General features: G+C 40.4%; 1 protein-coding gene across 1 annotated transcript in view; it reads left to right on the top strand.

Moving 5' to 3' along the window:
- Window positions 1-25,979, top strand: part of MYO9A (myosin IXA) — a 424,596-nt gene that overhangs the window by 392,782 nt on the left and 5,835 nt on the right. The window contains exons 40-41 of the mRNA XM_081084933.1: window positions 619-750; window positions 2,091-2,214. Coding sequence (XP_080941059.1) covers window positions 619-750; window positions 2,091-2,214 — 256 coding nt within the window. The remainder of the gene's footprint in view (window positions 1-618; window positions 751-2,090; window positions 2,215-25,979) is intronic.

Here is a 25,979-nt window from a genome sequence, read left to right on the forward strand (position 1 = left end):
GAGCAGAAATTCTCAGACTAGTTGGACAATCTGTCAGGTGCTTCTCTGCTGAGTCAAGTAACAACTTTAGCCTCAGGGTGGCACTGTGTAGCCTGACCTATTATTTAAATCCTGAACTAGAAAGTTTGTCTATCTGTTGACATAACCTGATTCATAGGAGGTAGGTTCAGATGGTGCTTAGGAATGGACTGACCAAAGAGACTTCAGGAGTAGTTCTCTTCCTCTGAGTGTAAATATCAGCAGTACTTGGAAAAAACACCATCTTCCTTTTTAGATAAATAAGACTATCTGAAAATGCCTTAAAGTTTCTATTCTACATTCTTCAGACATGTTCATCTAGTAATGGTAACCTTGAGCCATGGGCCATAGATTTCCCTTGATAAGCTATCTGCTGGCCTACTACATTGTTTCAAAGAAGGGACAGAGTAAAAGTGTGTTTTCCAGAGGCAAAAGAACAGCTTTCAGAAAAGCCTACAGTATCTCCCTTCAACTGTTATGAATATCCTTCAGTACTATGTATTTGATGGCATATGTCTTCTTTCTCATCTCTTCTACCTACCTCCCTACTATTTTCTCTTTGTTTCACTTGGGGTCTTTCTTTCTTTTTCTTTTTTTTAGGATTGCTCTGCAGGAAAACACTAATCGAATGTCTGCTAATGCTTTAGCCATTGTGTTTGCACCCTGCATTCTACGCTGCCCTGATACCATTGACCCACTACAAAGCGTGCAGGACATCAGTAAGACTACCACGTAAGGCCAGTCACCATCACCTCTTCAGTGTAGTCACTTAATCTAGATATCAAACATAGTAAATTATTTTATAAGCTTAGATTATTTTTAAAAGATTTCTGGCCCTAGCTGGTTTGCTCAGTGAATAGAGCATTGGCTTGCGAACTGAAGGGTCCCAGGTTCGATTCCTATCAAGGGCCATGCCTGGTTTCAGGCTTGATCCCCAGTAGGGGGCATGCAGGAGACAGCCAGTCAATGGTTCTTTCTCATCATTGATGTTTCTATCTCTCTCTCCCAAGCCCTTCCTTTCTGAAGTAAATAAAAATATATTTAAAAAAAAAGATTTCTGGACACCTTGGGTTTTTTAATGCTAAAGTTCTTTAGAGTCAGTTCAAATGAGCATCATTTGTTTTGAGGATTCTTATTTTTAAAATTTGGCTTTTCTTGTTCAGTTGGTTAGAGCATCATTCCAATATGCCAAGGTTGTGGATTCTATCGCGAGTCAGGAATACATAATGAATACATAAATAAGTGGAACAAATCGATCTCTCTATCTTTCTTTCTCTCAAATCAATAAAGATAACAAAATGATTGAAGCAAAGTGTCAACCTTTTTGAACTTTTTAAAAAATGTATTTTTATTGATTTCAGAGAGGAAGGGAGAGAGAGATAGAAACATCAATAATGAGAGATAATCATCCATCAGCCACCTTCTCCACTATCCCTCCCAAAGGTTGAGCCCACAACCCAGGCATGTGCCCTGACCTAGAATTGAACCTTGACCTCCTGGTTCACAGGTCGACGCTCAACCACTGAGCCACAACAGCCGGGCAGGTGTCAACCTTTTTAAAAAAATAAAATGTGGCTTTTATTTAGGAATGCTATGGTTTCTAAATATATTTTAAAATTTCAATTTACCAACTTATATGTACTTTGTATCTTTTTGTAATCTAGTCTGGTCTTATGGTTCTGAATTCCTTTGCCTTTAGTATTCCTGTATTTCACCTTGGTCTTTTTCTTTGTGAGCCTCTGCTTTCCTTCAGGATTAGTGGCTCTTAACTTATCTGCCCAAGGCGGTTTTAAAAAATACTGGTGTTTGTGTCCTATCCCCACAATCTAGTCTGATTTAATTGTTCTGGGGTATGGCCTGGGCTTTGGGACTTATAACCACTCCTCAGATGGGTACTGAAGTGCAGCCAAAGTTCTGAACCACCATTCTAAACCCTCATAAAATAAGGGATGTTGATTTTTCTTTCTCCCTCTGACATCTACCACACTTAGCTGAAAGACAGTCTGTGGGTGCTATATTTTATTTTATTTACTTTAGCTCTTAACAGTTTTCTCTCTTTCCTCCCATTTCAGTTGTGTGGAGCTGATTGTTGTGGAACAAATGAATAAATATAAGGCTCGTCTCAAAGACATCAGTAGCCTGGAATTTGCTGAGAATAAGGCAAAGACCAGGTTGTCACTGATTCGTAGATCAATGGTAAGATACACGATGTGAAATCACGGGGAAATGAGAGCCTTCCTGGGATTTTAAGTGTGCATTTATGGTGGAGAGAGATTATTCTCTGAGTCTTTTTCACATGAAACAAGTAAAAAAAATCATCAAATCTCAAGGTACTATGAATGCCTCATGTTTGATCTTTTAGCTCTCTTTATTGTATGTGCAGAACATATATGCAGTTAAATATGTAGGATTTTAAAAATCAGGTATTTGAATAAAATGTTGGTGGTTTAATAATCTGCCCTATTTTCTTTTCCTGTCCTTTCTATGAAAACTTAACCTATCTTAACTTTCTTCTCTATTTCCTTCCACCATCTGTTTCTACCCTCAGCCATATCATTTTTGGTGGTCCTGCCAATACTCCTGGGATGTAGAGAACTTAACCAATTGCAAAAATATGATTTATAAGGAATTAGAATTTCATCTATGAGTCTACCATTATCAAATAAAGATTCTTCAAGGGTTTATTGTTGTGTTTTGAGAAAAGTCTTGCAAAAATGGTATTTTATTTCTTCCATTTGGCCGCTTTTCTGTTTACTATTTTTCTTTATAACCAATGACCTACTAGAATATATAGATAATTCCAGTTCTCACTGACCAGTAATCAATAGGTTCTGGGTAACTGGAAAACTACTTTGAATTAAAGTTTAATTATTGCACATTTTCTACCCTTCCCCTCAATTGTAAAACAAAATTGTAGTGTTGAACACCCACTCAGATCTCCAGTAAATCTCTAAAAAGAAACAGGCTTCCCCATCATCATACCTGTGTTTTTCCAGTGGCCCAGCAATACTTCCTCCATCTTCATGGTTTATAGTTAGATTAATATTAAAATAACTCTGTTCTTCCTTCAATATTAAAACTGCCTGGCACAGAGCAAGTACTCAACAAATGTCTATTGATTAGATTAGAAGAGTGTCTTTTCTAAAAACAAACATAAAGATAGACTTTTTCCAAGCAGTAAAGCCCATCACAGGACACTATCTAAATCTTTTCCCCAGAAATTGAAAAAAGAAACCCCATTTAAAAGTGAAACCCTTTCTGTAGTATGAATTTTCAGGAACTCAGTTCTGAGAGGCTCATTTTAGCTCATCCAGGCAGGAAGGGAAGAGACCTTTTACTAAAAAGCTACTTTTCAAAGCAGATAGGCTAGCTGTGTTTTTTTGCTGATGCTGCAGAATAAGTCCACTGAAAGATTAAACCTTCTCTTTTAATGGGACAATAACATGTACATTCTAACCTTCTGCTTTCCTTTTCATGTCCTTCCTAATCCAGAAACCTGTACTAATTGCAGTTAGATTTATGAGCATTCCCCGCAGTTCAGTCTCGGTATGTATTAATATTGCAATGTGTCAGCCACTTTACATTATTGTCTCTCATCCATCCAAGAGCTGTTCTACTCTGTCTGTCATTCATGCTTGTCCATCCGCAGTGTGCAGCCCAGGTAAGGCCCCACTTCCTGATCAGCCTTCACTTGCTTTTCTCTTACTCTCTTCCTTTAGAACCTTCATTTTTCCTTCCTCTGTATCATGCAGCTGAATAATCTCCATTTACAATATACACATTTTTCCTCTTTGTCAGATAAGCCTCTTCGTGGTTTCTTCTTTGGTTGGATCATTAAAAGGTGAATGTTGAAAGCATTGAGTTATCAAATTAATTTCTGTTTTCTGAGCTGTGTTCTCATTAGTCTCCTTCACTTCATTACTTGAAATATCTGTTGCTACTTCCAAATCCTCCATTATTAGTAATGCTTATATGTCCATTCATATCTGTGACTTCAATGGTGTCTTCCCAAGTATAAAAGTATGGCTCTTATCCAATTAGCATTTTTTAGACTGAGCAGCAAATAGTAGTGTACAAATTGATGGCCTTAAATATCACAGTATAATAGAACTTACATCAGGATTTTATTAATTATACAAAATAGAAATGGAGATTTGAGAACACCAGTATATAGGGAAACTAATTTCAGAGACTATCCATCTATGTGTAACCAGTTCTTTGAGGATCTCAACTTGCTGGCAAATAAATACAAATCAGTTTTGCTTTTTATCTAGTAACTGTCCTCTAACTCTACCATGCCAAACTCTTTTCCTACTGGATATTGACTACCTTAACAACATCTTGTCACTATTCCATAGTACTCAAATGCTGTAGTCTTATTTCAGTATTTAAGACTTAGTTCTCTTCATACAGCTTCAGTCACGGGCTTGATGTAGTACTCTTATAACTTTATCCAAGGACAAACTGATTTTAATCTGGGGTTGAAAACTTTGCGGGTAGATGAATAGGGGTTTGTTTCCCTTTTTTGGTCACACACTTCTGCCCTCTCTTTTTCTTGTGCTTTTTCTTCCTCTGGTGTTGAAGCTGGGAGGAGTGATAGGGAGACAGAATTCTGCATATCCCAGTGTTGAGGTGGCACTTCTCTTTCTTGGTTGTTCCACAGTAATTTCCAGCTCTTTGTCAACAGGCTAAATGAAGATGAGTGATAGCTCGAGTTTACCCTGATGACAGTGAGCTTGATCCTATCCCATTTCCATAAGCATTGATGTCATCCCATGCAAGATTTTGTCACATCTTCTAGCTAAACCTGACTGATGGCATTCACACCTAGTGACTCTGATATGTATTTGTTTTGCAAGACTTTATCCAATCAAATCTACCTCTTATTGTACATTGGGGTAGAGGTTACATTTTTTTATACTTCTTGGGAACCAACAACTCAGGTGGGCAATAGTTTTGCCTACCTCTCTACCTGACACTTACCCACCACACTTTCTCTCCATTTCTCTTTTCTCCTGTGCATATAACAGGGAGGCAAATCAGTAAATCTTTTGCCTATATAGGTAACCAAATGGGATGAAATACTAGTGTGCCTTTCTTTTAGATGACCTCAAACTTTGATTCTAACTTACACAATGGATTCACATACAACTGCTTTTTTTCTCCAAAGAGGGGATGGAATATCCTTTTTTCATAAACTCTGTGTTTCCCTCAAAGTCCAATAAACCCCTCTTTTCAGCCTTTTTAGATTCACACCGAGGGAAGGTGTTGCAATATTAACGATAGGGCTGGTTCAATAAATCGATGCCTCTCAGTAAGCCCTAAGAGAAGAGGCCAGTACCAACTACTATTGGCTCATTGAAGTTAGAATAAGGGGTATTTAATTTGGGCATTATTCACAGTTTTGGAACAAGAGGAAAAATCCCATTGAACGTCCTAATGCATATGCATTTAGCTGTAGAAAAGACTTTAGGCCCAGTCTTAAGAATAAGACTGTCTCTGGGACATATTTGTTACCCAGTAAGCATCTATGGAAAATTGAATCTAAAAGAGATAGAAGTTAGTTTTAAGGATATCCATTAAAAATAGACTGACTCTAATCAAAGTCACTGATGTTCTTGTATTCATAAATTTTTAAAAATTTCTACTTTAAATACAGTAGTGGCTTTTCTGAAATGCCAAGTGAACTGCATTTATAAGAAGTACGTTTCATTATTGAAAATGTGAAAAGTCATTTGAGTTGGGTGTTGAAAGATGAGTAGTAATTTAACAAATGGAGAAGAGAAAGAGGAAGACAATTCCAGAGGCAAGGAAGCATGAAACAGCAATCTATGAATAATAACTACTTTGCATAGCTAGAGCAGGTGTGGAAGTGACAGAAGAATTCGGAAAGGTAGATTAGAACCATGTGTGCAACATTAAGAATTTAGAATTTTCTACTTTGAAGCATTTCGGAGCTATAGAAAGGTTTTTAAGTAGGAATATCACTATCAATGTGCCTTTTAGAAGATAATCTGAAGAATAATGATTAGACATGGGCAAAACTGAGAGCCATATATCAGAAGGCTCTCGACTTGTAAATAATCATGTTGCCATTATTAAAATAGATTGAATCCTCATAATTTCATTTTGAAGTGATTTTGAAAATATAGATGACCCTTGACAACATGGGTTTGAACTACATGGGGCAGGGCCACTTATACGTTGTTTTGTTTTTCAATAAATACCCAATCAGCCCTCCATATCACCAGGTTGGGAATCCGCGATGTGGAGGGATGATTACATGCATTGTTCTATGTCATTTTATTTAGATAAGGGACTTAAACATCCATTAATTTGGGGCAGGAGGTCCAGGATCCTGTCCCCCATGAATACTGAGGGACAACTGTGGCAAAGTTCAGGGGGAGTCAAAAGTTATATGAGGATTTTTTACTGTGTGGGTGGTTGACACCCCTAACCCTATGTTGTTCAAGAGTCAACTATTTCTATTTCTGCTACTATGTTGAAAGGGGTAATTAGATTTATGGGACATAACCTTGACTAAGCTATTCTCAGACGAACTGCAGAACATGATATGCTTACAATCCACCCAGTAATACTTTTCTATAACAAATCTCTTTTTGTTACTTATTTATGCTATAATTCCAAGCACAAACGTTGATTTAGCACTATTTAAGCTAATAGACTATGAAGAACATAATTGAAATAAAGTTTACTAATCTGTAAAACCCTCATAAATTAACTTCTTAAAAGATGTTACTTCCAAAGGCTTCAATAGCCAAACAAAGTTGGGATATAATGTGTAACACTTTCAAGACTTCGACCATGGAGTCCTTTTTTTCATAATATATCTAGTTGAACAAGGGTTCTAAGAATAACATTTTTATTTTTTAAAATAGTATCAGTTGCTATATTTATTTAGTGTGGAATTTTAAAATTGATTTAGGTTTTTTTCAGTATTTTCCTGCTGTGCTTGTAGTGATTGACAGTATTTGTTAATTTTGTATATGCTAGGCTTTATTAAAGACACCTGCATATGTCTTGTTAGAAATTGGCATACCTGCATTTCTTTATTAATGTGGGTAAGTAGATATGTGGGGTTAAGCTTTGCAATTTACACCAAAAGAAGCAAGAAATGCCTCTCCAAAAGTTAAGTTTTAATAGTTTGAAAGCCAGCAATTAATTGAAAAGTTGCAGCTCTAAGGAGCTCCAAAGGAAAGTAAAGAGATATTCTAAGTGTGGACTTGGACTTACTTGACTCTAGCAAAGGGTCCCTCCATCCTCCTATATAATAAAAGACCAATATGCAAAGTGTCCCTATGGGCAGGAGTTCAACCAACCAGGCGTTAGACATGTGCTGACCACCACGGGGCGGCGCAGAACATGACGGGCATCAACAACACAGTGCTGACAGTGGGTGTCAGTGGAGGCGCTGCTGGCCCTGATGGGCCCAGACAAGAGCAGGACTGCATCGGGATGGTGGAGCAGGTGAGCAGGCAGTGCCAGGCCAAGGCGGGTGAAAAGGGAGGCCCTGGCTGGCTGCTGCAGCAGGTAGCCAGGGGAAGGGAGGCCCTGGCCAGCAGCCGCTAGGGACCCTACCCATGTATGAATTTCATGCTCTGGGCCTCTAGTCTATATATTTAAAAGCCTAAGCAACTGCTTGACCACTTGACTGGTAGCTCTAACGCACACTGACCACCAGGGGGCAGATGTTCAACACAGGAGCTGCCTCCTGGTGGTCAGTGCGCTCCCACAGCGGGAACACCGCTCAGCTCACCAATGGGTGCCAGACGCCGGGCTCATGGCTGGCAAGCGCAGCTGTGGTGGCACGAGCCTCCCCTGCGGACACTCTCCCTGCGTGCCCCTCCCCCGTCTGGAGCAGCAGCGAGCCTACCAAGCAGTGGTGGCGGCAGGCACAGCGGGGCCAGGATGAGCGGGAGTGGTGTGGCAGTCGGCCTGGGCTCCTCCCGCCTGTGGCTTTGAGCACTACTACATCCCTCAGGGGATGTTGGACTGCTGGTTTTGGCTGATCCCTGCAGGGCAGGCCGAGGGACCCCACCAACAAATGAATCCATGCACCGGGCCTTTAGTTTTTTTATATTAATGCATGGTGTTTAAGTCTGTTGGTCATATTCAGGTGACTTTACATAATGAGAATTAGATTCAGAGAATGAGGATTTTCTCAGAATATAGAGGCATTCTTACTGTTAGTGGTACTGATCAGCTGGTATTTTTAGCTGGTTTGGCTCAGTGGATAGAACGCCAGCCTGCAGACCATAGGGTCCCAGGTTCAATTCCAGTCGGGGGCATGTACCTTGGTTGCAGGCTCCTCCCTGGCCCAGGCCCTGGTCGAGGCTCGTGCAGTAGGCAACCAGTGAATGTGTTTCTCTCAAATCAATGTTTCTCTCTGTCTTTCTCTCTTCCACTCTCCCTAAAAATCAATGGGAAAACATCTTCTGGTGAGGATTAACAACAAAAAACAAACAAACAAAAGAGATATAATCCTATCTAACAATAGACAAATGTGGTAAATCAGGCTAAACAGGCTAATCAGCGTGATATGCAAATTAACTGCCGACAAAGATGGCAGTTAATTTGCATACGTAGGCTCCAACCAGTGGAGCAAAGCATGATGGCCCGGGGCCGGCAGAGCAGCGAGACCTCATGTGCCCTGGGGCCAGCGGAGCAGCGAGGCCTCATGGCCCTGGGGCCGGCAGAGCAGCAAAGCCTGACATTTCCAGGGCCGGCTCTGGCCAGAACTCAGCCAGAGCAAAGGCCTGGGCCCCAGGTGCCAGAGGCAAAACCGTGCCAGCAGCCAGGGGAAAGGAAGGCCTATTGCACGAATCTCTTCGTGCAACAGGCCTCTAGTTGACATATAACATTCTATTAATTGTAGGTGTACAACATGATTATTTGATATATGTATATATTGCAAAATGATTATCACAATAAATTTAGTTAACATCCATCACTTCACATAGTTAACAGTCTTTTCCCATGTGATGAGATCTGGTAGTGTTATCCTTAATAACACTAGTCAGAAGATTTCCTACTCTGTTTGTCCCTAACTCCCTTCCAGAGATCATTATGGTGAGCAAAAGGCATTACTTGAAGATGTGCATGCAGCAGTCATGCAAGAGCCAGTGCTGAAGAGGATTAGGCACAGGATCTCTTGGGGGTAATAGGCAAAAGAAGAACATTATTTAGGTTCTTTTTTGAAAAAGAAGCACCTCTTTCAAAGCCTTGTAATCTTCTCTCAGGTGGGGACAAACAGGAAGAGAAATTATACAGGGAATTCTTATAGAAAAGAGAGGAGAAACTACAGTAATATATGGCAAAGAAACTTGACTTTTTCAGGAGGCCTGCTAATTAGGTTTGGGAGAATAAAAAGCAGAAGGTAGAAAGAGACAATAATATAAGGATTAGTGTGGTGTTGAGATGATAGGATTATATGAGAGAGAAGAGAAAGTGAAGAGTTCACAAATGGTAGAGTGATCCAAAGGGGTTATGTGTTTAGAGAACAAAAAGTACACAGTACTAGACAAAAATAAATTATGTTGGCTTCCTATGTGGTTTTTGCTGCTAGAAAGAGATAACCCCAACCCCGCAACTGAGATGTCCCTCCTCACCCTTGGGCCTGGCCCATGTGAGTTGGCCCAGCCCTCTCTCAACCCTGCCCTTCCTACCTGTCTGGAGGTGGTTTGTGCCTTGTTTAAAAAGTCTCCTCTTCAGTTAGTCTTCAGTTGATAATTCAGGGTGAATGTTCCCAAATTTAGTTTTATTTCCAGTTTGATTCTGGGAGGCGGTGCAAGAAAAATCCCACCGATTCCACTGCCATACTAGCTCTTTTTTACATAATAACATACTTACTGCTTTTAAGGAAACTTTTATAATTTCTCATAGAACTTGAAAATGAAAGATAAACTATTTTATATTTAGCAATTACTGAACTTATTTCTTTTAAAATTAGCCATTTGATAAATCTAAGATCTTATACTTCTACATAAAAGATAGATTTAGATACTTGTTTCATGTTCAGTTTAGAAAATTTTGAACAGTAGGGTAAAGTGTAAAAGGCAAGAAGAAAACCACCAGTGTCTATTAATATTTTTGAATATTTATGTTTTCCTTATGTATGCTTAATTGAATTTATGACAGTACTATGGTATTCCTAGCTTTATACTTTTAGGAAGATTTTTGTAGAGATAAAACCTGAACTCAATTTAGTATCATAAATCCATTTAATATTTTTAAACTTTTAGAGTTTTACTAAGTAAAAATGAGACTATTTTAAATACATGTTTCTTTAGAAGTACTTCTCTCTGTCTTTTTTTCCCTTTTCATTCTCTTCTATAAATGAGACCTGTTCCTTTAACTTCATTTATTCAATTTCATTTATTCTCTTTCTTTTTCTTTCAACAAAAAAGGCCATGTTTCAGGCATTGTGCTAGGTGTGCTGGAGGTTTAGAAACGACTAGATCTTTGCCTTAGATAAATTAACAACCTAGTAAACAAAAATGTAAATCATGGTAGTTCGGTTTATTAAATCTCATCTGTTCGAGGCGATAGCTGGGTGACTAGTACTACTTGAGAAAATTGAATAAACTTCAGTGGCTACAATAGAAGATTTCTTGGTAGGAATGAAGGAAGGGAAGATTGATAGTAAGGTTTTAGGTCCTTAAATGTCAGGACCAGAAGTTTGGATTTGATCCTTTTAGGCCTTGAGAGGCCATCAAAGTTTTTAAACCAGGAAATAGTACCACCAAACTTTTCCCCATCACCAAAGTCTTCCAGACCTTTAGGGAAAAACAATGGGTTTACTCAAGTGGTAGCTTCTAGAATGTGACTATTAGGTATGCATGGGATAGCCTAAAGTCATCAAGTATATTCACAATAATCTTCCCTAACAAAACACCCAAAAAATTAATTGGCTTGATATAATAATTATGTATTTATCATTTATCTCTGTGAAGTGCCTAGGGCTCAGCTGATTTGGAGTAAGTTTCAGGTTGAGTCCAGCTTTGTTATGTACATCTCTCATTCTTCTTGAACTAGTGAACTATCTGGGATATATTTTTCTAATGGAAATTAATTCTGTTACAGAAGGTTGGAGAAGTGAAACCAATAATTTAATTTATCATAGTCTTTGATAATGTCTCACAGAGCAAGGAAGATAGCTCAAGAACATGTTTCTTTACAAAGAAAGCAGAGAGTTTTTCCCTCATACATTCCCTAAAACAACTTAGTTATTTATTCCACCTGCTTAGCATCTGCTCTTGATCCAAAGCTGTGTTTCCTTCTTCCCTGTAGAATGTTGGCCTTGTAGATGAAAAAACCCTTGCTTCTTTTATTAAAAGGTATCAGCTCGTAGCTCTTTTAAAGATGCCATTAAGAGATTCAGACTCATACCTGTTAAAATGGACTTACGGAGCTGTGTGGTATCTCGAGTGAGGGAAGTGGTCCATATAGTTTTGATCTGGTCATTCACATATATTTGTTTGCTCTTTGGGCCTACACCTCCAAATCAACAAGTTTTAGTTTCTTATAAGTTAGTTGCAGTATAGACTGTGACATTAAAATCTGTTGGTTGCCCTAGCTGGTTTGGCTCTGGATAGAGCATTGGCCTGCAGACTGAAGGGTCCCAGGTTCGATTCCAGTCAAGGGCACGTACCATGGTTGCAGGTTCTATACCCCACCCCCCCTCCAACCCCCCAACCCCCTGAGCAGGAGGCAACCAATTGATGTGTCTCTATCACTTCAATGTTTCTCTCTCTCCCCCGCTCCCCTCCCCCCCGCCTTCCACTCTCTCTAAGAATCAATGGAAAAACATCCTGGGGTGAAGATTAACAACAACAATACATATATATATATATATATATATATATATATATATATATCATAAAAGAGAAACATGGTAATTGGCATACGACCGCTACCCTTCCCATTGGCTAATCAGCGAGATATGCAAATTAACTGCCAGTCAAGATGGCGGCCGGCAGCCAGGCAGCTTGAAATTAACATGAGGCTTGCTTGCTTCAGTGACGGAGTACTCCAACGTTCCCTGCCTGCCGCTGCCGGCCTCTGAGCCTACAGTTTCAAACATTGTAACAAATATAGAAGCTAAACAAAACCCCAGAAACCAGCTTTCAGTGAGCCGGGCTCTCAGAGCTGGAGTTGATACAAAAGAGTTTCGATTATAGAACCGAAACAAACCAGATACCTGCTTTTAGGAGCGGAGGCCTAAGAGCTGGAGCCTCAGAGCTAAAGCTGGCCCAGAATAAAAAAAGAAAAAAGAAAAAAGGGAGCGGTTGGGAGCTTCAGCCCTCAGCCCCTCACCCAGACTGGCCAGGCACCCCAGTGGGGACCCCCACCCTGAAGGGAGTGTGACCAGCTACAAACAGCCATCATCCCCTCACCCAGGCTGGCCAGGCACCCCAGTGGGGACCCCCACCCTGAAGGGGGTGTGACCAGCTGCAAACAGCCCTCATCCCCTTACCCAGGCTGGCCAGGCATCCCAGTGGGGACCCCCACCCTGATCCAGGACACCCTTCAGGGCAAACCAGCGGCCCCCACACGTGCACCAGGCCTCTATCCTATATAGTAAAAGGGTAATATGCCTCCCAGCACCGGGATCAGCGGAGCCGCGAGGCCTCCCGGCACCAGGATCAGCATGACGGGCAGCGCCCAAACCCCCTGATCGTCCTGCGGCTCTGTGTGTGACGGGGTGGGGCCACAACCTCCCTATCAGCCCTGCTCTGTTCGTGACAGGGGAAGGCGCCCCAACCCCCTGATCAGCCCTGCTCTGTGCCTGATACGGGGGAGCTCCCCAACCCCCTGATCGCCCTGCGGCTCTGTGTGTGACAGGGTGCAGTGCCCCAAGCCCTCCCCCCGCCCCCACGGGCCCTGCTGTGTGTGTGACGGGGTAGAGCCATAACCTCCCCATCAGCCCTGCCCTGAGTGTGACAGTGGCAGCGTCCCAACCCCCTGATCGGCCCTGCTCTGTGGGTGATAGAGGGCGGTGCCCCAACCCCCTGATCCGCCCTGCTCTGTGTGTGACAGGGGGCGTTGCCCCAACTCCCCTATCACCCCTACTCTGTGAGTGACAGGGGGGAGCTCCCCAACCCCCTGATGGGCCCTGCTCTGTGTGTGACAGGGGGGAGCTCCCCAACCCCCTGATCGACCCTGCTCTGTGTGTGACAGGGTACGGAGCCCCAACCCCACTGATGGGCCCTGCTCTGTGCGTGACAGGGGGCAGCGCCCCAACCCCCTGATCGGCCCTGCTCTGTGCGTGACAGGGGGTGGCTCCACAACCTCCCCATCGACCTGCCTTGAGTGTGACAGGGGATGGTGCCCCAACCCCCCAATCGGCCCTACCCTAAGCATGACTGAGGGTGGAATCACAACCTCCCGATCGCCCTGCTCCGTGTATGATGGGGCGGCGCCCCAACTCCCCAATCGGCCCTGCTCTGAGCCCGACCAGGGGCTGCACCTAGGGATTGGGCCTGCCCTCTGCCACCCAGGAGCAGGCCTAAGCCAGCAGGTCATTATCTCCCGAGGGGTCCCAGACTGCGAGAGGGCACAGGCCGGGCTCAGGGACCCCCTTTCCCCCCGAGTGCACAAATTTTTGTGCACCGGGCCTCTAGTAGATAGATAGATAGATAGATAGATAGATAGATAGATAGATAGATAGATGAGCCAGGGGCCATCGCAACCAAATGGACGACCGAACAGGCTGTGGGACGACCAGGCCGGCAGGGGGGTTAGTGAGGGTCGACCAAATGACTGAGCAGCAGGCTGCGTGGGGCGACAAGACTGGCAGGGGGGTTAGTGAGGGACAACCAAACAACTGAACAAGCAGGCTGTGTGGGGCAACCAAGCCGGCGGGGGGGGGGGGGGCAGTGAGGGGTGACCAGGCCAGCAGGGAGGGCAGTTGGGGGAAACCAGGCCAGCAACGGGGGGCAATTGGGGGCGACCAGGCTGGCAGAGGGTCGACCAGGCTGGCAGAGGGGTGACCAGGCTGGCAGAGGGTGCAGTGAGGGGTGACCAGGCTGGCAGGGGGGGCAATTGGGGGTGACCAGGCTGGTGAAGGAGGCAGTTGGGGGCGACCAGGCCTGCAGGGGGGCAGTAAGGGGTGACTAGGCTGGCAAGGGGGCAGTTAGGGGCGACCAGGCTGGTAGGCAAAGGCAGTTAGGGGTGATCAGGCTGGCAGGGGGGCCAGTAGGGGCGGTCAGGCAGGCAGGCAGATGAGCAGTTAGGAGCCAGCGGCCCTGGATTGTGAGAGGGATGTCCGACTGCCAGTTTAGGCCTGATCCTAAGGCAGTCGGACATCCCCCGAGGGGTCCTGGATTGGAGAGGGTGCAGGCTGGGCTGAGGGGGACCCCCTCCCCCCATGCACAAATTTCATGCACCTGTCCTCTGGTAAAAAAATTAAAAAATAATCTATTGGTTATTTCACATTTTGAAGCGATTTTTTAACAACTCATATATGGCTTTGTAATGTCATAAGTGAATCATTCAGAAAATATTGGTTCACTGAGTTATGCAGATCTTTCAAATGTTTCATTATACAATATCAAACAAAAATAATATTTGTTAATATTACCACCAATCTCTTCAGAAAATCTTTAGTACTAGGCAGCTGTCAAACTCATTCTAATATTTGTTTGAAAGCTTGAAATGTTGTCATTGACAAAAAAATATGGTCATACATTTATTTTATTCAAAATGATGGGCTCCCTTAAATTTTTAAAGACAGTGTCTGCTGTATGCAGTAGTCATACTTTGTCTATTATTTTAGCACATTGCAGATGGATCACGAGAATTCTTCATATTACACAGTGTTTTACAAAGTATCATACTTTAAAAAGATATTAGCTTGTAAGAACATGTAATAAATAACTTCAAAATACAATGGGTATTTAATTTTAAAGCGTGCCTTTAACATTTATATACAACTTTTTCTGTACTCATTCAATAGAAACTTATCTGACCACTGGGTAAAGCTAGCAATAAAACTACTGGTCTGCAATGTGTTAAGTAGCATTTCATGAATAAAGCTCTTAATTCAGCTTGCATTTCAAATGTACACATATTTTTTTCTTAAGATAGCTAGTCAGTATGTAGCAAAGGTTCGTTGTGTATAAAACTTTTAATTTTATCACCCAGAAAATTAAAAATAGTGAACTCAAGGGTTAAGAATAAAATTAATTTATACTGCTTAATGGAAGACATGAAATGAAATTGACTTTTTTTTTAAACTATGCATGATAGCACAGAATATGATTACTAGTATAGTTTGGTACACTGCTTTCATTTATGCAAAGATGCCAACAGCTTGTACAGTTAGTGCAATTGTCAAGTGGAAGGACAACTAGCATCTTAGTATCATTATAAAAATTTTGAGCCCTAGTCAGTGTGGTTCAATGGTTGGAGCATCAGGCCATGGACCGAAGGGTTGTAGGTTCAATTCCTGGTTGAGGGCATGTACCTGGGTTGCAGGTTAGATCCCAGCCTGGCCCTGATTGGGATGCTTACCAGAGGCAGCCAGTCAATGTATCTTTCACATCAGTGTTTCTCTCTCTCTCTCTCTCTCTCTCTCTCTCTCCGATTCCCTCCCACTGTCTCTAAAAATCACTGGGGAAATATATCCTCAGGTGACGTTTAAAAAAAAAAATTATAATAATTTTGACATCTCCATGGGCTTGTAGACACCACCTAATTCCTTCAGGGATCCATGGACTACACTTTGAGAACCACTACTCTACAATACATACAACGTTCCTGGCTTACAGAATTATACAGAAATATTTGGTGAGGATAATTCATGTGTAAGAATAAATGCACAAAAAAATGACTAAAATGTTTAAAGTGCTTACTAATCTTCATCTGGTGAATCATAACTACAAGCATTGGGATATTTGAGCAAGCCTGGTTACCTAATTATAACACTATGCAAAACAGCCAATTTTCTAGACCTCTCCTTACCAGGAAAGTAAACTCCTCAGGAAGTGGTCCCATAATTCAATTATTTGCTTCCTATTTTTGTGACTTAACAGAAGACACTCAAACAGTGATAGTCTATCTTGGTCCAAAGTGCTGTTTGGGGGTATGGTTTCTTCATTAGGATTCTGAGATTTGTGCTTTAACTAGTTATATACAGTCCTATCTAGATAGTGCATATTTTTTCCTTCTTATATATCCAACCCATGGACAAACTCCAGTCCTATATAATAAAAGCCTAATATGCTAAGTGTCCAACTGTTCGTTTGACCGTTCGACCCGTCACTATGACGTGCACTGACCACCAAGGGGCAGACGCTCCGACAAGTAGGTTAGCTTGCTGCTGGGGTCCGGCTGATTGGGACTGGGCGAGATGGGCCGAATATGCCCTGGAGCCCTCCTGTGGTCCCTCCCCGGCCCCAATCATGCACCGGTGGGTTCCCTGGCCTGGCCTGCGCCCTCTCTCAATCCAGGACCCCTCCAGGGATGTCAGAGAGCTGGTTTCAGCCCGATCCCCGCAGGCCAGGCCAAGGAACCAACCGGTGCACGAATCCATGCACCGGGCCTCTAGTTATATATATTTTTCTTGGATCTTCATGATTCCCTAGTAGTGTAAGAGATGTCTTTCACTACATAGTCATAAAGTTGTTTTTGTTTGTATGTTTTTAAATATATTTTTATTGAATTTTAGATAGGACGGTAGAGGGAGAGAGAGATAGGACCATCGATCCACTGCCTTCTGTAAGCCCCCCCACCAGGGATTGAGCCCACAAGTTGGGCATGTGCCCTGACTGGGAATGGAACCAGCGACCTCTTGGTGCATGGGTCGACGCTCAACCACTGAGCCACAACAGCTGGGCAGTCATCAAGTTTCTTTAAGGGTTGTGCGATCCACTCCCTAGTTACCACCACAAGTATCTCTAACTTCATCTATCTTTAATTCTTTGGGCTTATTTTGACTCAGAGCATTGAATATTTTTGTGTCCCCTCCACCATACCTTGCCATTCCTTCCTGCATTCTTTCTCCATCATGGGCCTTATAAGGGCATTTTTCTGAGAAATCAAAACTCTCCTCATAGGCTTTATTCATTTTAACACTTTGGTGTACCTTCTACTTGTTTATATTATTACCTCTTTAAACCTTATGAGAAAAATGGAAATGCTGGGCTCAACTGAGGATTACCTCAAAGAGGTATTTTCACTTAGATCCTTCACATTAAAGCATTTGGTTCCCAATATTTTTGTTATAGTAGGAAAGCTTAATACAGATTGGTCTCACAGAATAATAGGAAAGTCTATTATGGACTGTTCTTACAGAATTCTTCTTTTTTTTTTTAATATATTTTATTGATTTTTTACAGAGAGGAAGGGAGAGAGATAGAAAGTTAGAAATATCGATGAGAGAGAAACATCCATCAGCTGCCTCCTGCACATCTCCTACTGGGGATATGCCCGCAACCCAGGTACATGCCCTTGACCAGAATCGAACCTGGGACCTTTCAGTCCATAGGCCGACGCTCTATCCACTGAGCCAAACCGGTTTCAGCACAGAATTCTGACCCAAATTACATAATTAAGGATCTCTGTTACATTGTTCTGACTGGTGTGTCTCAGTTGGAGCATCATCCAGTGCACCAAAAAGGTTACAGATTTGATTCTCAGGGCACTAGTTTCTCTCACATTGATGTTATTTCTCTTACCCCTCGCCCCCCTTTCTTTCTAAAAATTAAAGAAAGATATCCTTGAGTGAGGATTAAAAAAACAAACCTATGGTTTACAAGTTTATGTCCACTTTTTAACACAATATTAACATTTTCTCATATTTCTAAAGCCCTATGTAATCAACTTCAAAAGTTATTTTCCTTGACCTTGTAAGAGAACTCTGGGCTGTAGAGGTTTCAGGTTTTCCTTCATCTTTATTTAATGCTGTCTTAAAAGAGCTAGACCTGTAGAACTTGTTTGATTTTCTTTAGCTCTGTTAAGTAATCCTTAGCTAACCCATGGTAAAGTACTTGGGCAGTTAGGAAGGTGATGGTATGGACACTGAACAAAGGCAACTTTAAATATATATATAATTTTTTTTTCCAGAGAGGAAGGGAGAGATAGAAACATCAATGATAACAGAGAGATCATTGATTGGCTGCCTCCTGCATGCCCTCCCTCCCCCCACAACTGGGGATCAAGCCCCCAACCCGGGCATGTACTCTGACCTGTAATCGATCAACGCTCCTGGTTCATAGATCAACGCTCAATCACTGAGCTACATTGGCCAGGCAAAGGCATCAGTGCCTTCTTCTAAGGCATTTTTTGTTGAATTTGCAGACTGATCTTGTGTTTTGAGCAACTTTTTCTTAATATTTTCTTTACTTCTTGCTCTCAGAACTAAAAGTGGAATAATAACTTTGTAATCCTCTTGATTTTCATCCCATTGCATATTTTAAGAGCACATGAGTTTAATTAGCCTGAATACCCTTAGAACTTGCCCTCCACTTCCACCTCACCTCAACACCAGGGCTAGATCAATAGTTTCTGTTTCTGATACAGCATGTCTTCCTTCTTTCTCCCCCAAATCAACTGAGAAATATGTCAGTTTATTGTCTCATGCTATTCAAAAGATAATGGCATATTTGCATAAAAAGCTAACATTGAAAAGCTTTAAAATACCACTTTTGTTGTGAAATACAACACATATAGAGAAGCACAGAAATATACATAAACATCTTAATCTCTATATATAAAAGCGTAAGCAACCGTTTCAGCGGAACAACCAGAACGACCAGTCACTCTGATGCACATTGACTACCAGGGGCAGATGCTCGATGCAGGAGCTGCCCCCTGGTGGTCAGTGCACTCCCACAGGGGGAGTGCTGCTCAGCACTGCTACATCCCCCGAGGGGTCCTGGACTGTGAGAGGGATGTCCGACTGCTGGCTTAGGCCTGATCCCAGTGTTGTTCTCTGTAGAAGGCAGTCAGTCTGAACAACTCAGTGACTCAGGGAAGCGCAGGGAACTCAGGGTGAGCTTGCCTCTATGCTTGACTCACCCACTCAATGGTGTTCACAGGACAGATGGTGTTGGCCCAGCCTGTGCACATGCAGCAGTTGCTGAAGCTCACGCAGCAAGCCGTGCAGCAGCAGAAGGCCATCCAGCCACAAGCCAGCAGTCAGACATCCCCCGAGGGGTCCCAGACTGCAAGAGAGCACAGGCCAGGTTGAGGGACACCCCCGCCCCCCAGTGCACTAATTTTGTGCACCAGGCCTCTAGTGAATTATAACATGAACATCCACATACCACTCACAATCAAGAAATAGAACATTGCCAGCACTCCCAAAACCACCTCTTTTTCTTTCCAATCACAATCCTTTTTCTCCCTCAGAGGTAAGCAGTAACTTGAGTTTTATGTTACTTGCTCTATTTTCTTTGTTGTTTTCCCACTAAAGGATGTATTCCTGAGCACTATAGTTTTGTTGTGTTTGTTTTCAGCTCTATATAAATGGAATCATATTATTCTGTATCTGACTTATTTCAGTCTTATTATGTATAAGACTTACCATGTTGTGTTTAGTTGTAATTCATTTTTGTTACTGTATAGTATTCCAGGATATATGTATACCACCATTTAACCATTTTCATGTTGGTAGACATTGGCTTGTGTTTTGGGAGTTATGAGTAATGCTATTATGAATATATTCTGATACATGTATTTTTTATGGACACACGCATGTATTTTTGTTGGGGAAATATAGGAGTGGAATTACTGGGTCATGGTATATATGTATCATCAACTTTGGTACATAAAGTTGTGCTACAGTAGTAGTGTATGAAAGTTACCAGTTGTTCCACTTCCTTGTCAACACTTACATTCCAGATTTCTTCATTTTAGCTACCTTTAACAGTGTGTAATTGTGGTCTTAATTTGCACTTCTGTACCTTTAATGTACTTAAGTACCTTTTTATAAGTATGTATTAGATATCCTTTTTTGAAGGACCTGTTCAAAGCTCTTGCCCATTTTTCTAATTGGCTTGCCTGTTTCTTTCTGATCTGTAAGAGTTCTTTATGAATTCTCAATGCAAGCCCTTTATTGGTTACTTCTGTTGCAAATTTCTTCTTCCACTTAGAGGTGCCATTAGATGAATCAGGAATTCTTTTTTTTTTTTAAAGCAGGATTTCTTAATTTTAATGTAGTCTAACTTTTATCAGCCTTTTCCTTAGGCTAGTACATTTTATGTCACGTTTAAGACATTTTTCACTACTTGATGTTATGAAGATAAAGTTTCTAAAAAGCTTTATATTTTTGCCCTTCATATTCAGTTTCAATTATTACCAGGATTTTAATATTTTAATGCAATTATAAATGTTATTTTAAAATTGTTATATTCTATTTGTTCCTCATGAAGGAAAAATACATTTGATTTTGGTGTTTTTCACCTTGCTCAACTCACTTATTCTAATAATTTTGCTGTGACTCCTTTGGATTTCATACCTCTAGTCATATTGTTCATGAGTAACAATAGTTTCACTTGTTTTTTTTATAGTCGATATGGTTTTTATTTTTTCCTTAGCTAGAACCTCCAGTACAGTGTTGAAAGGAAGTGATGATAAGGATCATTTTCGCATTGCCCAATCTCAAAGGGAAGGCTTTAAAACTTTTACCACTAAATATGATGTTTGCTGTAGAATTTTTGTAGATGCTTTATGAGATAATTTTCCCTTCTATTCTTGGATTTCTAAGAATTGTTATTAGGATTTATTATTGAATGTTATGAAATACTATGTCCATTTAGGTGTTCATAGACTTTTATGTTATAGACTAGAGGCCCAGTGCACGAAATTCATGTGGGGCGGGGGGGTCCCTCAGCCCAGCCTGCACCCTCTCCAATCCAGGACCCCTCGGGGGATGTCCAACCGCCGGTTAAACTGGCGGTCGGACATCCCTCACAATCCAGAACCGCTGGCTCCTAACTGCTCACCTGCCTGCCTGCCTGATCGCCCCTACTGGCCCCCCTGCCAGCCTGATCACCCCTAACTGCCTCTGCCTGCCAGCCTGTGCCCCCAACTGCCCCCAAATGCCAGCCTGGTTGCCCCCAACTGCCTTCCCCCGCCAGCCTGGTCGCCCCTAACTGCTCCCCTGCCAGCCTGGTTGCCCTTAACTGCACCCCCCTGCCGACCTGGTCACCTCTAACTGCCCCCCCACACCAGCCTGGTCGCCCCTCACTGACCCCCCCTGCTGGCGTGGTCGCCCCACACAGCCTGCTGTTCGGTCATTTGGTCCCCCCTCACTGCCCCCCCTGCCAGCCTGGTCGCCCCACACAGCCTGCTGTTCAGTCGTTTGGTCATCCCTCACTACCCCCCTGCTGGCCTGGTTGCCCCATGCAGCCTGGTACTCATCGTTTGGTTTCCCTCACTAACTCCTATGCCGGCCTGGTCACCCCATGCAGCCTGTTCGGTCCTCCATTTGGTTGTGATGGCCCCTGGCTCTTTATATATATAGATATGTCATATTATACCAAGTGTTTTTATAATGTTAAACCATCATTGTACTACCACAATAAATCCAACTTAGTCATGAGGTAATATCCTTCTTACATATTGCTTGATTTAGTTTATAGTAAGTTGTTTAGAGTTTGTGTACTTGTGTTGATGAGTAAAATTGTCTTATAATAGTTCTTAATTTTCATATCCTTGTTATGTCTTTGATTTTTAATCGATTTTAGAGAGAGGGAAAAGAGAGACAGAAGCACTGATAAGAGAAACATTAATCAGCTGCTTCCTGCACACACCCCTACTAGGGATCAAGCTGGCAATCCAGGCAGATACCCTAATCAAGAATTGAATTGGCAACCTCTTGGTGCATGGGATGACACCCAACTAAGTCATACCAGCCAGGGCCATATTCTTATTGTATCTTGATATCAAGGTTATGCTGCCCTCTAAGAATGAGTTGGGGAATAGTCCTTTTTATAATTCTGTAAAGAATTTGTGATTTGTATGTTATTTCTTCTTTTTTGCTAATGAAATCATACAGGCCTAGAGTTTTCTATCTTGAAAGCATGAATTTATGGATTCAGTTGATAAGATTATTCACTTTTTTATATTTCTTTATTGACAGTATTAATTACTTGGATTTTCTTAGAATTTCTCCACTTATATTTTTGTATAAAATTTCAGATTTATTGACAAAGTTGATCATAGTAGCCTCTTATCCTTTTTATGTCTATAAGTTTTGTATGATGTTCCTTTTCATTTCTGCCTTTGGTTACTTGTGAATTATCTATTTATCTTCATCTTGCCAGGATTTTAACTTGTTTATTAGTCTTTTCAAAGAACTACATTTTGGATTTTGTCCTCTCTTTTCTAATGTTTATTTACTCTTCTCTTTATTTTTTTTCCTTTCCTTGGATTTATTTTGTTATTCTTTATTTAGTTTGTTGTTCCTGGGGGAAAAAATGCTTACTTTAAAATTTAACCTTTTCTATTTGTTGCTTATTAGAGAAAAATACATATATAAAGCTATAATTTAAAGGTAGGCTGGGTTAAACTGTAGCCGACAGACTTTGATATTGTTGATTAATTAAAAATATTTTCTAATTTTCATTGTGATTTCTTCTTTGACTCTGAGTGTGTTAGAGGTCTATTTCTTAATATATAGGTGTTTTTAGTTTTCCCCTTATAATTGTATTGTTAGTAAACTTATTTTAAATTAAAGGTCAGATAAATTATTTCAACCCTAAAAAATGCATTGTCTTTGCTGTATGTGCCTTAAAATAATGAGTGTTCTGTAGTTGTTAGATACTGAATTCTGTATGTCTGTTATTATCACTTTATTTTAAGTTGTTCAGATCCATAGCTTACTGATTTGTTTGTACACAGTTGTTTTCTCTGTGACGATTATAGCTTTGTCAATTTCTTTGAGTATTTTTGTCAATATTTTACTTTAAATATATATTTTTAAGTTTATTCCTTAAGTTAAACAACCTTTACACACGAAATAGATGGTTTAAGATTTTTTAAGTGGAAAGAATTTTAGGACTTACGAGGTTTTATGAGTCTGCTAATGTTTTAAGACCTGTGATGGCTACGGCCAGATAGAAAAGTACTTTAAATTTCTGAAGCCATTTCTTCAGAAATGGATATTTGTAAATTTGGAAATAATGTTATATCTTCTTCATAATTTGAATTTTTGTCATTGTGAAATATCCCTCTTCATCACAGGTAACACTTCTTACCTTAAAGTTTACTTTGTCTAGAATTAAAATAGCGACACTAGTTTCCTTTTGATTCGACATGGTATGCCTTTTATTTCCATCCTTTTATTCTCTGCCTTTCTGAATTCTTTTGTTTTATATGTGTCCCTTATAGACTTCATATAGTTTGATTTTTTTAAAAAATACAGTCTGATAATCATCAAATTTTTAACTAGAGCATTTAATCAATTTACATTTAATGTAATCACTGATGTATTTGGATAATAAATCTATTATTTTATGATGTGCTTTTACTTTATCTGACACATGTTCCTTTTCTTTCTTGCCTTCTTGTTCCTTTTTGCCTTTTTCTTTTGACTATTTTTTATTATTCCACTTTTTTCTTTTGTTAGTCTAAAAGGTTTTACACTCTTTTATGCTTCTTTTAGTCGTTAAACTAAAGGTTACAATAAAAATCCATTACCTACCAAAGTCTATTCATTGGTACTTTTATCTTTTTCCAAGATAATGCAAGAACTTTAATATGCTTTAGTTATGATATAGTTGCTGTTTGTATTTTAAATTATCTGTATATTTTAATCCAATGTATTATTATTATGTTTTATGCAGTCACTTTTTATTTAGATTCACTCACATATTTACTATTTTCATTGTTCTTCATTCTCCCTCACTAACATTTCTTCTTGTGTCATTTTCTATCTCTTCTTTAGTGCGGGTCTGCTGGTGACAGATTCTCTTAGACTGACTAAAAATGTCTTCATTGCAATTGAATTCTTGAAAGTTGTTTTGCTATGTATAGAATTCTAGATTGGCAGTTACTTTTTTCTTTCATCACTTTGAAAATATCTATTTTCTGCTTCCATTGTTTCTATTGAAAAGTTGCTTCTTTATTGCAGCTACATTTTTTTTTCTTACTGCTTTTAAGATTTTCTCTTGCCTTTGATTTTTAGCAATTGTGTCTGGGTATGGACTTTTTAAGTGTATCTTTCTTATAGGTTGAAGGCTTTCTTTAGTCAGTAGGGTGACATCTTTAATTGGTCTTGAAAATGCTCTGCCATTCTCTCTTTAATATTTCTCCTACAGAATCGCTCTTCTCTCCTGATATATATATATATTTACATATAGTAGGTCTTTTTATTGTGTCCTGTTGTTTACCTTCTTTTTTGAATTTTTCCTGAAAGTTTTTTGTTTTGTTTTGTTTTTTTCTACTTGATTCTTTATATTTTGTTCTGATCTAACTTCTGGACCATTAATTCAACAATGTATTTCTATCTCCTTCAGCATGGTTATTTTAAGTTTGTCTTATAGTACAATGTCTGGAATCATTGAGGGTTTCTGTTTTCTGTTGTTTTTACTGGTTTTCATTTACATTGTCTTGTTTCCTTTTGTTCTTGGTTACCTTTGATTGTGTGTCAGACACAGTATTTAAAAAATTATTTCTAAAAATATTTTGAGGCCTGAGATGATGTTTCTTTCCTCTAAATAGTATTTTTACTTTTTCTGCCAGGTGCCAGGGCACTAAAAATCTGGCTTACTTTAATTCGATTTCAGGATTACAATTTTCTGGACTATTCAACTGACTTAAAGATAGGCTGCAGTATCTGCAAGGACTGTTATGATTTCAGTTTACCCTGAGGTCTAGGATATAAATCTTGGGGATCCCAGTGTCAGGCATAGAGGCCACACCCTTGTGTGGTTCTGGACCCCCACTTTTATTCTCTACCCCATGGGTTGGCAGACTCTTTCTGAAAAGGACAAGAGAGTAAATATTTTAGGCTTTGTAGATCTTACAGTTTTAGTTGCAACAATTAATGCTGCTATTGTTCTGCAGAAGAGCCATAGATAATGTGTGAGTTAATGAGCATGAATGTATTCCAATAAAACTTTTTTTACAAAATCAGGCACAAGGCCAGATTTGGCCCATGAGCTGTAGTTTGCTGACCCCTGATATAGTCTGTCAGAAGCTCTGTTCAGATCTCAGCCACCTTTTCTTAAATTTAGATTAGCCCGAAGTGCTGGGCTAGCCTTTCCTTGGCCTATCTTGTTAGCTCTCTGGTGCCTTTAAGAATATGTTGGGTTTTTTGTGGTTTTGGTCCAGTTGTTCTCGGCACTCCTGCTGAGGTAATCTGAAATACCTAATCTGCCATTATCAGAAGCTAAAGTTATATATAAAGTAACCAATTTAAAAGTAATAAGAATTTTTTCCCCCTCTGATCTCAAGAAAGAAATTTCTTGAGTTGTTCTCAGAGAATCTCTCTCACCAGCACCCTGTGATATAGAAATGATTTTTTTTTTTAATGAAACTGAGTTTCGGGACATGTTTTTATAGTCTTCCTTGAGAGATTATGCATTCCAAAATTAAAGGTGAAGAGCATTGTTATCCATCAGAACTTTATGTGATGATGGAAATGTTCTATATCTGCACTGTTCAATATGGTAGCTTCTAACCACCTGTGACTATTGAGAACTTGAAATGTTGCTAGTGAAAATGCAGAAATAAATTTTTACTTACTTAATTTTAATTGATTTACATTTAAATAGCCATGTATGGATATTTAGTTTGGAGTGGATGCAGCCTATATTTACAAGAAGAATCACATCCCAGTACACAGTGTGTCCTTATACTCCCACGTGCTGAAGTATTCATTTCCCAGTGCCCTTGAAAGAAATATTTAATCTAAATGTATTTGATGGGTGGTATCTCACTAAGTATCTTGGGCCTTACAGAATTTATTTCTAACATTTATTCCTAACATT

This window comes from Myotis nattereri (assembly GCF_964212035.1).
Source record: "Myotis nattereri genome assembly, chromosome: 1".
In the NCBI taxonomy this organism is placed as follows: domain Eukaryota; kingdom Metazoa; phylum Chordata; class Mammalia; order Chiroptera; family Vespertilionidae; genus Myotis; species Myotis nattereri.